General features: G+C 41.6%; 1 protein-coding gene across 1 annotated transcript; it reads right to left on the bottom strand.

The window, feature by feature from the left end:
* Positions 1-11,167, bottom strand: LOC146691843 (adenylate cyclase type 8). The gene is made up of 21 exons (XM_085433547.1): positions 11,116-11,167; positions 9,827-10,038; positions 7,995-8,723; positions 7,498-7,647; positions 7,247-7,377; positions 6,956-7,067; positions 6,745-6,872; positions 6,134-6,292; positions 5,641-5,875; positions 5,317-5,487; positions 5,125-5,225; positions 4,559-4,760; positions 3,975-4,067; positions 3,639-3,799; positions 3,273-3,354; positions 2,954-3,112; positions 2,002-2,148; positions 1,694-1,786; positions 1,455-1,569; positions 1,151-1,353; positions 1-691 (listed from the first exon to the last, which is right to left on the bottom strand). The coding sequence occupies exons 1-21, from the start codon at positions 11,165-11,167 to the stop codon at positions 476-478; spliced, it is 3,651 nt and encodes a 1,216-aa protein (XP_085289673.1). The 3' UTR covers positions 1-475.
* Between the last annotated feature and the right edge of the window lie 1,381 nt (positions 11,168-12,548).

The raw sequence follows: 12,548 nt of genomic DNA, 5'->3' as shown, positions 1-12,548 counted from the left end.
TCTTTCTTTCTTTTTTTTACAAAAAACCTTAAAATCAGTGCTTATAGTGTATAGATATGGCAATAATAGTAATGAAAAAGCACTTTGCACTGCTTACAACATACTTGTGAAATGTAAGAGGCCAGAACTTTGATTAAATAGCACAGTTAACTCCTAACCAACTAAAGTTCAGACCACATACCACTCGGTGTGTCATGCAAAGATGAACGTTTGGGTCCAGAAGTCAAGAAATATGAGCATGGATGATTTCCTATAAATTCCTCTTAACTTGTCCATTTTGCTTGAGATGCCAAAAAAGATGGGTATGATGCAGTATTGGAAGAAATAAGAATAAAGGCTTAAACAGGTTTGGGCTCCTGCCACGGGTAGCTCAGTATTTTGTCTGTGAAGCTAATTCAGTTATGGCAAAGCATTAAAGGAATATGGCTGCAGTGTGTCCTGGCCTACGTGCAGCCATTTGACCCTGACAGTCTCCTCAGCGCTGCAGTCTGGAGGGAGTCCGATTGAACCTCCTGTTGCCCTCTCTCATCTTCTCCTTGTGTCTGGCCTGGACGAGACTGAACACCACCTCTGCCAGCGTCATGCGTCCTCCTGTCTGCCCTGCCAGGCGGCCATCTGTCCCATCGTTGGCCATCTTACTGCGCATGGTCCTGATGAAATAGGTGCGGACTTTCCCCTGGTGCTCACTTACCTACAATGAAAAACATAGATTAAAAAGTGAAGATGTGTATATTGTCACAGTTAGGCTAAACACAGAGGTTATTCTACAAAATTTGTATGATAATGAAGACTTTCTGAACATAAATTTGCTGCTGGCAAGATGTTTTTATGCTTGCTGGATAACTGAGATGGTTTATCGAACAGAAACCTCTAGAGCAAGGATCCAGCCATAGCAACACATTATGAATCACCTTAAACTCTGAGGTTTTTGTATAAAATGTTTCTCCCACCCTTAAAAAATGCAACATAATAAAATCAAAGGAGATCAAATAATTCCCCCCCTTCTGGAAGTCAGAATAAAGTTCCTAATTCCGAAGATGTCATTCATTGATTTAAGAACCTTACCTTATAGACCACAATGCTGTGGCGTTTTAAAAATAAACAACACTTGTTTAAGCTTAACTACTCTTCATAGTCAGTCTCCACTCACCCCTTTGACAAATATTTCTCCACGCAGCTCCAGGACGAAGCCCCAATCTGTCAGGATCCTTCGGGTGGCTTCGGGTACTTGGATGCGTCCGCTCACACCTGTGCTGTCCATGCGGCTGGCTAAGTTCACTGTGGAGCCCCAGATATCGTACTGCGGTTTGGTGGCACCGATCACCCCAGCGACCACGGGCCCGTGAGCAATGCCTGCATGAGTCCAAACCCAGACAATAATTTCAGATATTTGCTACAACACTAGAAATCGTGCGTGTGTGCTTTTGTGGGGCTGTGGCAGGGCAGCTTCTTACCCACACGCAGCTGAAAGCGTTGAGTAGAGTTCCTAATAATCTCTTTCAAGGTCTCCTGCATCGCCAATGCAAACAAAACCAGCTCGCTCAGGTGGTTCCATTCATCCATTGATTTCTGGAGGAGACAAAGATAAACATACAGTTTCATGCAAGGAGATAATATCATAACAAGTACCACAAATCAAAGCAAAGCTAATAAGACAAAAGGAAATAAGACCACATACAGAAAAATCTCCCACCTGTTTATCTGGAGCTAAACCTGATGCTGCCATGTAGCAGCTCCCAATTGTCTTAATCTTCTCCACATGGTGAAAATACGGCTCCTCAAACAGCTTGTTAGAAGATAAGATTAAATTACACATCAAGTTTAGCAGCTGACTTATGCAATTAGAGGCTATCCTATTTATCAAAGCAGGACTTGTGTCAACCCACAGCCTGGATTGAACTACACTGTCTCTGTTTTATTTTAACCGATAAATAATTGGACCAAAAGGGATAATCCATAAATAAACCACTGTCATATGATCATTTTGAGTCCAACACTCACCTCATCAAAGCCGGCAATTATCTCATTGAGTAGCCGGAGGCATTCCACTCCTTCATGCTTGAACTCTTTCTCCTCGAAGTACTCATCGAACCCAGCGATGGAGGCAAACATGACGCCCACTTCATCATAGGATTGGGAGTAAAGATCCTAAAAGAAGAGTCATGATGGGTGATTTCTTCAAAATCCTCTTTGTTTGAGTCAGGTAAGGTACTGTGCAAAAGTCTTGAGCCGCCCAACGTTATAAAACCACATCATTTGTTCCAATTTGTTTAGTTGAATTGATGAAAAATGCAAAGTATAACACAGTTTGACAGTCATAAAATAGTATTTTTGCACCAAGAGCGCATGCATGTGCATGATGTGTCTTAAAACTGGACAAGTGGACGACAAAAGAAGAAACAGGACCTGAGAGATGCACCTGGCCCTCAGTTGATCCATCTACTGTTCACTGAAGCCTGATCAAAAATGGTGTCAGTGGAAGGGTGGCTGTCAAGAAGCCATTAATAAGTAAGGGAAACAGGGAGGAAAGTAACTGAATATCCATGGCAACGAGTCTTATAAAGTGGTGAATCCAAATGTGAAATTATGTTAAAATCACCGTCGCTATGTACTGAGGAGGTAAAGCAGTATAACATTGAGTGTCTACAGCCATGTGTAAAACATGGTGGAGGTTCTGTCATGGTTTGGGGCTGCATATCACCCAGTGGGGTTGGAGATCTTTTAAAAAATGATCGGATTATAAATAAAGGAAAGTGCCAGATTTTAAAAAGTACTACATAACGTTAATTTTAATTGTACAATTTCAATATAGGTTAAACCGTAGACAGAGGTTGCTATTCATTGGTCCAATCAGTATTTTCAAAGCACTGATGGTTACTCAGACTGATTCTGCTGTGGACCAGACTATGAGTCAAAAGAAGTGAGGCTAAAGGTTTTGGGGTGTTTCAGCTACCTCGTCATGCTTGCTCCGGTCCAAGAAATGTTGAGCTACATGAACTGGTAGGATGTTGTATAGCAAACACTCATTGTGTTCCCGCAACTCCCTCATGTCTGCCACCTCCTGCTGGGCCTGCAGACGCCACAGGAAGTCCAGTCTGGCAGTAGCCTCCCACTGGATAGAAAAGATACAGCGAGATAGAACATCATCTACCTGCAACACAGTCCTGTGTGACAGAAAACAGTTTTAGTTTCAATAACACAGACCAGAAAGTGTTGCTATAGTGACAGGATCATCTATAAGTTCAATCTGGGAAAATGAAGTGTATGAGCACCTGACGTCCATTATAGAAGACAGCAACAATAAACATGGCCATGAGAAGGAAGGAAATTCCATTTCTTCTGACATAGTGAGACCTGTAACAAAGTATATTAGGAAAATCGATACACTCTGTGGGCAAAAATATACCTACACATTACACTTAAAGGAGATGCTCAGCTTTGGAACACATGGCATGAAGCTCCCAGTGCACAGTTTTTGTGCTGATGTTAATGTAGGATGAGGTTGGCTCAATTAACTGGTGTGGCCCAAAACTTTTGATCATAAATTGTGTATAGAGGCGAATATTTAAATATAGCACTGTGTAGTAAAACTACAGCAGCTGTGCAGTTTGTATGCTGCTCGCTGCTCATACACTGACCTGTGCAGCGTATCGTGGCGCGTGAGTGAGACAAAGGCGAGGTGGCTGAGGTAGGAGTAGACAGCCACTGCTAGCAGCAGCGTTGCCAGCTTCAGCAGAGAGTTCAGACGCAGAAAAACCGCACACGTCACCATGGCAATCACCCCGCTCAACACAAAAATCTAAAGGGAACAAATTGGGAAAGATGAAACAAGCAGTAATAACCTCATTTTACTGAAACCCAATGTGATTTATTGTTAGTATTTTTAATACAAGACAGACATTTGGATAAATCAACAGGAAATCACATAAAATCTCTATAATAATTGTCCCAAATTTAAACTACTGTTTGCTTGCCTCAGGGTAAGAGCAGACAGTGAGTGGACGTGAGCCTGTGCCAGTCTTCTCAGTTATGTCAGCCTCTCCTGTGTTCATGAGGATGCACCACACCTGCAAACAGCACAAAATGTTCCAACCTGATTCTGCATCATAGAGCATAACAAATATAAACCGGTAGTCAAACTTTCTTAAAACTGGTGATTTAAAACCTTTAATGAGGTTTTGCTTAATTTTGTGCTTTTTTCTAATAAAAAGAAGGTTTACTAAATAATTTTATCACTGCAAAAGAACCCCTTTACCTTCTTATATCTAAATGGGCTTTTTACATCACACGAAAGACCCCTGTGCTTACTTCATTTTTTACCTTCTTGCACTCCTCTGTCCTGTTTGCATGCCAAGTGTGCTATAAATATCAGCAGGGAAGTGCAACTTTCCTCTTTTTGCATATGCATTTCAGAGAGGATTATGCAAATTAATGTGCATTTGGTTTACAAGGGTCAGTTACCAGGTGCAATACTGCAGACATACAAAGGAAAAAGTCGTGTTGAAGAACATGGCAGTTTATGTAAATTACTCTTCTCTTGTGTTATTCAGACTCTCACCATGTCAGTAGAGGCCAACCCAAAGTTGATGAAGATCGCTATGAGAGTAAACAGGTTACGGGCACTGTTGTTTTCATGAATCCAGCAACAGAAGTGCTGCAGTGATGAAGGAGTCCACTTGAACTCTTCGGCAAGGGCAACAAGTAGCAGCAGCACGTGGGCAAGCAGAAAGACTGAAAACTGGAGGACAGCAGGGAACAGTCTACGATTGGGGAGGGAAGAGGGGGTTAAGAAGAAGAAGAAAGTGAGTGAAGTCATGAATGTTAATAATATTAATACAGTGTAGAACAGAAAAAAACAAGTTCAGGTGTCCAGTGTGACTGCACGGGTCAGTGCATTCTTTTAAATACCAGCAGGTGGCACCAAAGTAAAGAAAAACAAAAACTTAAGCACAGTAGCAATAAAGTCTGGTCAAAACACTACAGGGAGCTCTTTTTATAATACTGGTTATACCGATGTGGAATTGATATTTATTTAAAATGCTATAAGCTGGATTTAGGTACAAAATGACTTAATGGAATCATAATAAGTGGAATTAACAGTTGTAACATATTGGAGTTTCCTACCTGGGGGCAGGGATGAGGGCCTGGGCAGCCATGAGAAACAGAAGCAGGATGAAGGAGCAGACCAGATTGGAGTTGAACATTTCATCTCTCATCTGGGAGAACTGGATGGGCCAAAAGCGAGAAAAATAAATGTCACTTTTAGCTGCGTCTTTAAAAAACAGTTTGCATCTCTATCTTTTCTTCACAGTCTACCTTGTCCTCGATGTTTGTGTCCTTGAAGACAAGGGTCAGTGGTGTGATGTGCTCTCTGTGCATACGCTCACTACTTCGAAGCTCGATGGCATGCTTGATGCGTTTGTTAATCTCTCTCGAGTTGGACTGCCAAAGGGTGGGCATTGAGCCATTTGTAAAAGCAGCTAGAATCTAAAAGAAAAGAATAGAAATGACTGATTAGGTGAGTACAGGTGAGTCTCAGATGTGCCGAGCTCTTCAGATTCTTCAATTCAAATTCGTCACCACCTGACCAAAGGCACCAAATTCAGCACCTTCCTTTCTGTTTGGTATTTGCGCACTTACGCTGTTCATGTCAACGACAGTCTTAAAAGGTATGTCCGGACTCCAGGTTTGAATTGGTTTTTGAACTTTGGGGGGCTTGATGTGGTTAACTTTGTCTCTGTCCTGCTGAGGGCAGATGAGGAAGGTGTCAATATTGTATTTTCGTAGGAAAGCATTCCTATCACGACCATGGCCCTCTTCTGTCTTGTAAGTGCCTTCTAGACAATCGAGAGTTGCCCTTGAGATGTGGATGCGTCTGTTTCAGGGAGAAAGAAAAATTCATGCAGAAAGAAATTAAAAAATATTGTGGATGATGTAAGACAAGAGGTCATCATTAATGCATCACCAGATGAAAATATATACCCCCTCCAAATGTACCTATTACGAAATTAAATAGCACGTTTTTTATTCTTTTCTTAAATATTATCTTACAGAAAGCCTGGAAACCTGTCAGGCACATCTTTGTCAGGTAACATACTTGACAGGAGTTTCTCTAATGGTTGCTGGTGCTCACCCAGGTATGCCCCCCGCTTCCAGCATGTTGGCGATGCCCACGTCCCAGGACCAGACATCAAAGTGCCATTTCTGCAGACCCAATACCCCACAGAGGACAGAGCCCGAGTGGATGCCGATCCTCATGTCCATGTCGAAGTTCAGCTGCTTCTGTACATACCTGGTGATTTTGTGAGGTAAAGTGATCGTGTCTTACAAACAAAAATAGGATCTTACACTCTCATATGGATACCTATAGACCCATAAGAAGGTGGACCCTTTTTCAAGGTTGACGCAGAAGCATTGTGTTACACAATGTATTGATACACACCTGAATGCTGCACACCAGCAAACTGCCCAGACCTCTGCTTTTACTTAGGTGCTCACAGTTGTTGATCATCAATTAATCAAGTGCACTTAATTAGCAGGATCTGGATGCTACTTACCTGCTTAATTCATGTGGAAGCAGCAAAGGAGTACTTAAAATTTTCACACAGTGCTTCTGCATTTCAGCTTTGTTTTGTGTTAATCTTTTGTTACTTAGCTGAGGTTATATTTACATAATTTTAAAACCACGTGATTTTGGTTTTTTTTAATTAACTTGTGTTTGTGTCTTTAAATATGATGACTGACCGTATAGTGTTGATCATAGCCAGACCCATCTCAACACAATAACGGGCATGGGCACGCTGGGGCTCGGGAACCCCTGACACACAGTAGTAACAGTCTCCCAGTATCTTTATCCGCAAGCAGTGGTGTTCCTGTGATAAAAGAAGAAGAAGAAGGACATTAGAAGCTGGAAGATGTTTTACATCAACCAAAAAGGGCTCGCTCAGGCCCTCACCTCTGCCAGTCGGTCAAAACGTCCAAAGAGCTCATTGAGGGTTCGAACCAGATCCTGGGCTGACAGGTTCATAGACAACAAAGTGAAACCCTTGATGTCTGCAAAAAGGATGCTACAAGAAGGAGAGAAGGACTAAAAAGTCTGAAATGACATAGCAAACACTTACTATTGGCATTAGGTTGGCCTGCAACTTGATAATCAGAGTGAAACCCACTTGGCTTATAAATCTTACGAGTCAAGGTTACAAGGTTACAAATTTAACTACTAATATACTAACTCATGCATGTATACCTGACATCTTTGTACTGGTGGATATAGATCTTGTGAAACTCTTGAGGGTTTAGATCATCTTCCATAGCACTCATGTCAGCAATCATCTCCAAGGCAACAAAGCGAGGCAGGATCGACAAAACTAGGCGGTCCTGTGAAGAAGTGTAACAATGTGAGAGTCATGGAAGTGAGTTAATGCAACCAAAGCTTTCATCATAACACAGATAATTCTCTGGCTTTAAATTTCAGGACAGCTCCCATCTTCATTGTACCTGTCTTTGATTCTCTTGCTCTAATTTGAGGCGTCCTTCAATGCAACGACGGGTCTCCAGAAAAACCTGGCGCTGAGCGTGGTCTGTCAGGTAGTGGATGAACAAGCCAGCTGTGTTCATCCCCAGGTACAGCAGGCCTTTGGCAACCACCTGCATCGAAAGAGTGTGAATACTACATTAATTCATGGAAAAAAAGCTTTAAAAAAAGTTTGAAGGGGAAATTGGGGAAAGAGTATTGGACTGAAGCTTGGGGGGAGGGTTTCTAATTCCTTATTATTTGTTGATTAATATGTCAATAGAGACCCATGAGCTTTCAACAAGTACAATGAAATAGTTTTTTTCTCAAATTTTGTAGATTTGTGCCTAACACTGCTGTAAAGTCTAAGAAATCAAACTTTCCATAAGCCTTAACAGTGTATCACTGATTTATCGGCATGATACACATTTAAAAAATGTAACAGTAGGAAAGGAAATTCAAAGGGGACTTTTTTTTTCACCTTTCTCAGAAGCAAAGCATCAGTGTAGCAGCATACTATCTCTACCAGAATGTGCAGCATTGAGGACAGGGTGCCCGCACATATGGCCCACAGCAGAGGTAATGGCAGCAGTGTGTATGTTGCGAACAAAGTGAACAAAAGGTACCACGATGGGTCTTTTTCTAGTCCGTACACCAGACCCCCCAGCACCTGTGTGGTCTGTGACAACCAGCTGGCGAGGCCGGCGTAGTGAAGCCACTGTGGGGACACGGAGTCTTTGTGGGTTAACACTATGACGCACAGAACTGTTGCTAACACCATGAACATGCCCGTCAGGCAGCCACGCAAAGTGTCTGTGGAAGCTTCCGGCGCCAATGCCAGGTACAGAACCAACATGTGCAGCTTGGCCACCACGTCTATCACATTGGTGATGGCCAGAGAATTACGTCTTTGGGTGGAAGAGTGCTGCTGGTAGAGTTTCTCCAGGTCGTGGGACTTGAAGGTGTGCAATAGCGTGGGTATGTAGACACCACAGACAGTTCGACCCCAGTGGACGAAGAAGTCAGCGTCGCTGGAGTAGTCGTTAAAAGCACCCCCGGTGCTGGTGGAATCGCGAACCAAGGGATGGACTCTGAACGTGGAAGAACGGCGCTTTGTTACCCCACGTGAGGCTTTGCTGCGGATTTGCCTGTTGATCTCCTCTATGTAGGTATCTGTCACAAAGATTTTGCGTGCTGGTTCAACACCCAACTGTCAAAGGATAAAAACAGGATCCTTCATTCAAAAAAGTTACAAGGCTATTATATCTTATTTGGCAAATCAGGGTAGACAAGATTCAGCATGCAAAAATAACAATTACACTTACATGGATAGTCTAAAAACAGCCACATTCACACACAAAGAGGATTAATTAGTCAGCAGCCACTTTTACTGGCCTTTAAAACCGAGGTCACTGGCATCAGGCCAATGCCAAGGTAAAGGCAGCGCTCACTTATTTAGCCAAGTCAACAAATCCTTTTGAAGCAGGAGGAACATTAATTCATCGTTGCATATCTTTCTAATACTCTTTTACTTTTACCCCTATTATGATGTAGAAATAATAATAAAACAGCAGTGCTGCTTCATGCCTTTGGGCCGCTGGTTACTAAAGTATCTGTCTGTGAAATTAAGAGGCACAGGGTTGAGACACTCCTTTCAAACCATGCACAGGTTAAAAAAAAAAACAAGGCCTAAAAGGCAAAGCAAGGTTGAGTCTGAAAGCAAGGAAGCTGAATCATCCCCCACCTGGCAGCAGGACCCCGAGGTGCTTCAGCAAACAAAAAAGGCAAAAAATGCTAAAAACCTAAATCCAATCGTTTCTGAGTAGGTGTACAAAGCTGCTACACACCTGTCTCTTTTCACTTGTAACTTTCTTTATTTTGCTTTCGTCTCTTATTTGCCACATGGGGATAGAATGAGTCTGTGTGCTACCGGTTACCTTTATGGATGCTGAATGTTGAGACTTGCTTCTAGAAGGATCTTGTGAGGCTTGCTTTATTATCACATGTCTATTGTAAATGTGAATCATTTTTGAAATATAAATGCCAAAACCATTTCAACACACATTAGATATGCATAATGGTAAGAGCGCATTAGATTGTAATGGTAAGAGTAATAGCTTTATTTTGAAAAGAATCAAAAATTTCATGTGTGCTTGATAGCCATTAGTGAGGTACACTTTTGAATGCAGTATAAAAAGTGCGTCATAAGGCCAGAGCTCCACACAGACAGACACAGCCTCTTCCAGTACACAATACTAGTGTGCACAAAAAAAAAAATCAGAACACATTTACAACAATCTAAAACTCAATCACCTGGGTACTGAGATCCTGCTGCATAATGATGTGTTTTACTGCGTTCTGCCACAGCATCTTTTTCCGCCGCAGGCCAGGGGACATGGTGGGGGTTACACAGGGCAGCTCACGCAGCCCCATGGGGGAGACCTGCGTTGTGTTAGCGAAGGTCACCATGGTGGCGACCTCAGCTGACCTCAGCTGTTGGTATTGGATCAGGAGCAGGTAGGAGCCTGGAACGTGAAGGGAAAAGGGGAGTCAGTATGGACCAGATTTGGTGTTATTGCTTAAAAAAACATTAGAGTTCATCAGTAAGTTTTATAATAATAATAATAATTACAACTTTATTTATATCACAGATTTGGAAGCTGTTTTGACAGACAAGTCAAAGTAGAATACTAAATTCAAAGAGATAACTGGACATTATGGCCAGTAATTAACATGTAAAGTAAACCCACTTTAATTCATTTCAACTTTCATCTTTCATCTACCTAATTTTGCCTAATATGAATTTGTCTTACAGAAATATTTCATTATGAATGACCTGCAGTGTGAGTATTTGTTTGAATAAATGAGGAAAAGGGAATTTGATTGATAGACTTTTATAAAGAGGAACTTTGGGTGGCTTTCTGTACCAAAGCCACTGATGCATCTACTATCATAAAATGCTAAATATAAAGGATTTTTGCAGTTTGATGCATCTGAATACCCCGCGTGAAGGATTTAATAATCAAAGGTCTTTATGCACTATATAAATTGAGTAACAAATCTGTCTGAGTTCCTTATTCTTTTAGATAAAATTTGTTATGCTGCACACGTTCAACCATGCCAGAAAGGGCCACCTGGTCGGCTTCACGTGTTTACGCAGTGTGTGCCAGAAGAAAGGCAGCTTTCCAACGAATTATCTGGCCAGATTTAGAGCTGAGCTGGTTAATGCTCAGAGTTAAACTCCTCCAGGTCCTTCTGGCTCTGGATGCTGTTGTCCCACCCACTCACAGTCTACTGCCACCGGGCTGATTCTCACCAAGATCATGTATCTGCACAGAACAGACTGGATATGCTAAAACACATCATATTAGATGAGTAATTAGGTATAGTATTAAGTGTGCATCTTTATTTGTTTTTGAACATTACAAACATTACAGTTTCTCGGATGTAGAAGAATCCCTTTGTCATTCCTCTTTCAGCAGTTTCAGCTGTCCCAAGCGGACAATAAGCTCCCCGTAACCTACAATGTGTCAAAGGACCCCCCCCCCCCCCCCCCCCCCCCAAAAAAAAGAAGCAAAAGGATTGTAAACCACACAACTGACCTGTAACGTTTCCCGTATAGTGCATCCACTGACAATACCTAGTTTCTGCCATTGTATACGTGCATCCAGCTCATCATAATCCATTTTTGTTGATTTCATCGGCTTTGATATTTAAGACACAACCTATAAAAGGAAAACTGAAACTTGAAGCAGCCCTCGTTGCAATGCCGTATCCAACACTGATGCGGACAGCGACATACAGGCCTGGCGAGACTCCTGGAGTCGTTCTTTCAGGACTGCAGGTCACCATCTGGACTGTTTTGAAATGATGTCAAGAACTGCCACAAAGCAGAGCTGCAGGAGTGAAGAGTGCAAAGAGGATTAATTAGTCAGCGGCCACTCTCACTGGCCTGTAAAACCGAGGTCACTGGCACCAGGATAACACCAAGGTAAAGGCAGTGTGCTCTCATTTGGTCAAGTCAACAAATCTTATTGAAGCAGGGGAAACATTAATGCATTGATACATAGCACTTTAATACACTCTTTGTTTTACTTCTGGTAATGTGCAAAAAAATAATAATAAAACAGCAGTGCTGCCTCATGCCTTTGGGCTTCTGGTTACTAAACTACCTGTCTGTGAAATTACAGACACAGGGGTGACAAATTCCTTTCATACAGTGCACAGGCAAAAACAATGCCTAAAAGGCAAAGCGAGGTTGAATGTGAGAGCAAGGAAACTGAATCATCTCCCACCTGGCAGCAGGAGCCCAAGGTGCTTCAGCAAACAAAAGGCAACGAAGCTGCCTTTGCTAAACATTTTAAAATCCAAGTGTTTCTGAGTAGGTGTACAAAGTCACTCCACATCTGTCTAAATACAAATTTCAAGGCTCTTCTTTATTTTTAACATTTTATTTGTAAGGTCCAGATTTTCATAACAAAACACAAACATACAAATTTCATGTTATTATCTTATGAATTACCAAAGTTACCCATTTGAACTTAAAGAACAAGTTCTAGCTTTTAATACAAAATCATCAAATACTGTTTCCCACGATAACACAAATTCTGCTTGCTATGTGTGTGTCTGTGTGAAGAGAAGTCATTTCCACATTTAATGCCGAAGCTCAGTGTTGGAAATACAGAGCTCTCCAGTTACCGTTTGTCTTCTAACCCTGAATTACTGACAATGCTTCTATATAAATACAATATTTCTTACAAACACTCCGTCTGGTAAGACTTCAGTCAGCAAATCTTCTGTTGTTTTTCTTTCTTATGAAGTAAATTGTTAAATTATATTCTGATGGATGAACACATTGCTCCAAGAGCAATACCAACATAATATTTTGCTTGGATTTCTTATATATTATCATACAGTATATGAGGTTGGTTATTGTTACACAATAGAAAGACTTGTTTTTTCACAATTCAATTCAGTTTTATTTATATAGCACCAATTCACAGCAACAGTTGCCTCAAGGTGCTTTATATTGTAA

This window comes from Copadichromis virginalis, linkage group LG15 (genome assembly GCF_057382275.1).
Source record: "Copadichromis virginalis isolate Kocher_CV1m ecotype Utaka linkage group LG15, C_Virginalis_male_GT1.1, whole genome shotgun sequence".
Taxonomy (NCBI): domain Eukaryota; kingdom Metazoa; phylum Chordata; class Actinopteri; order Cichliformes; family Cichlidae; genus Copadichromis; species Copadichromis virginalis.
This window is presented reverse-complemented; position numbering and strand designations above follow the sequence as displayed.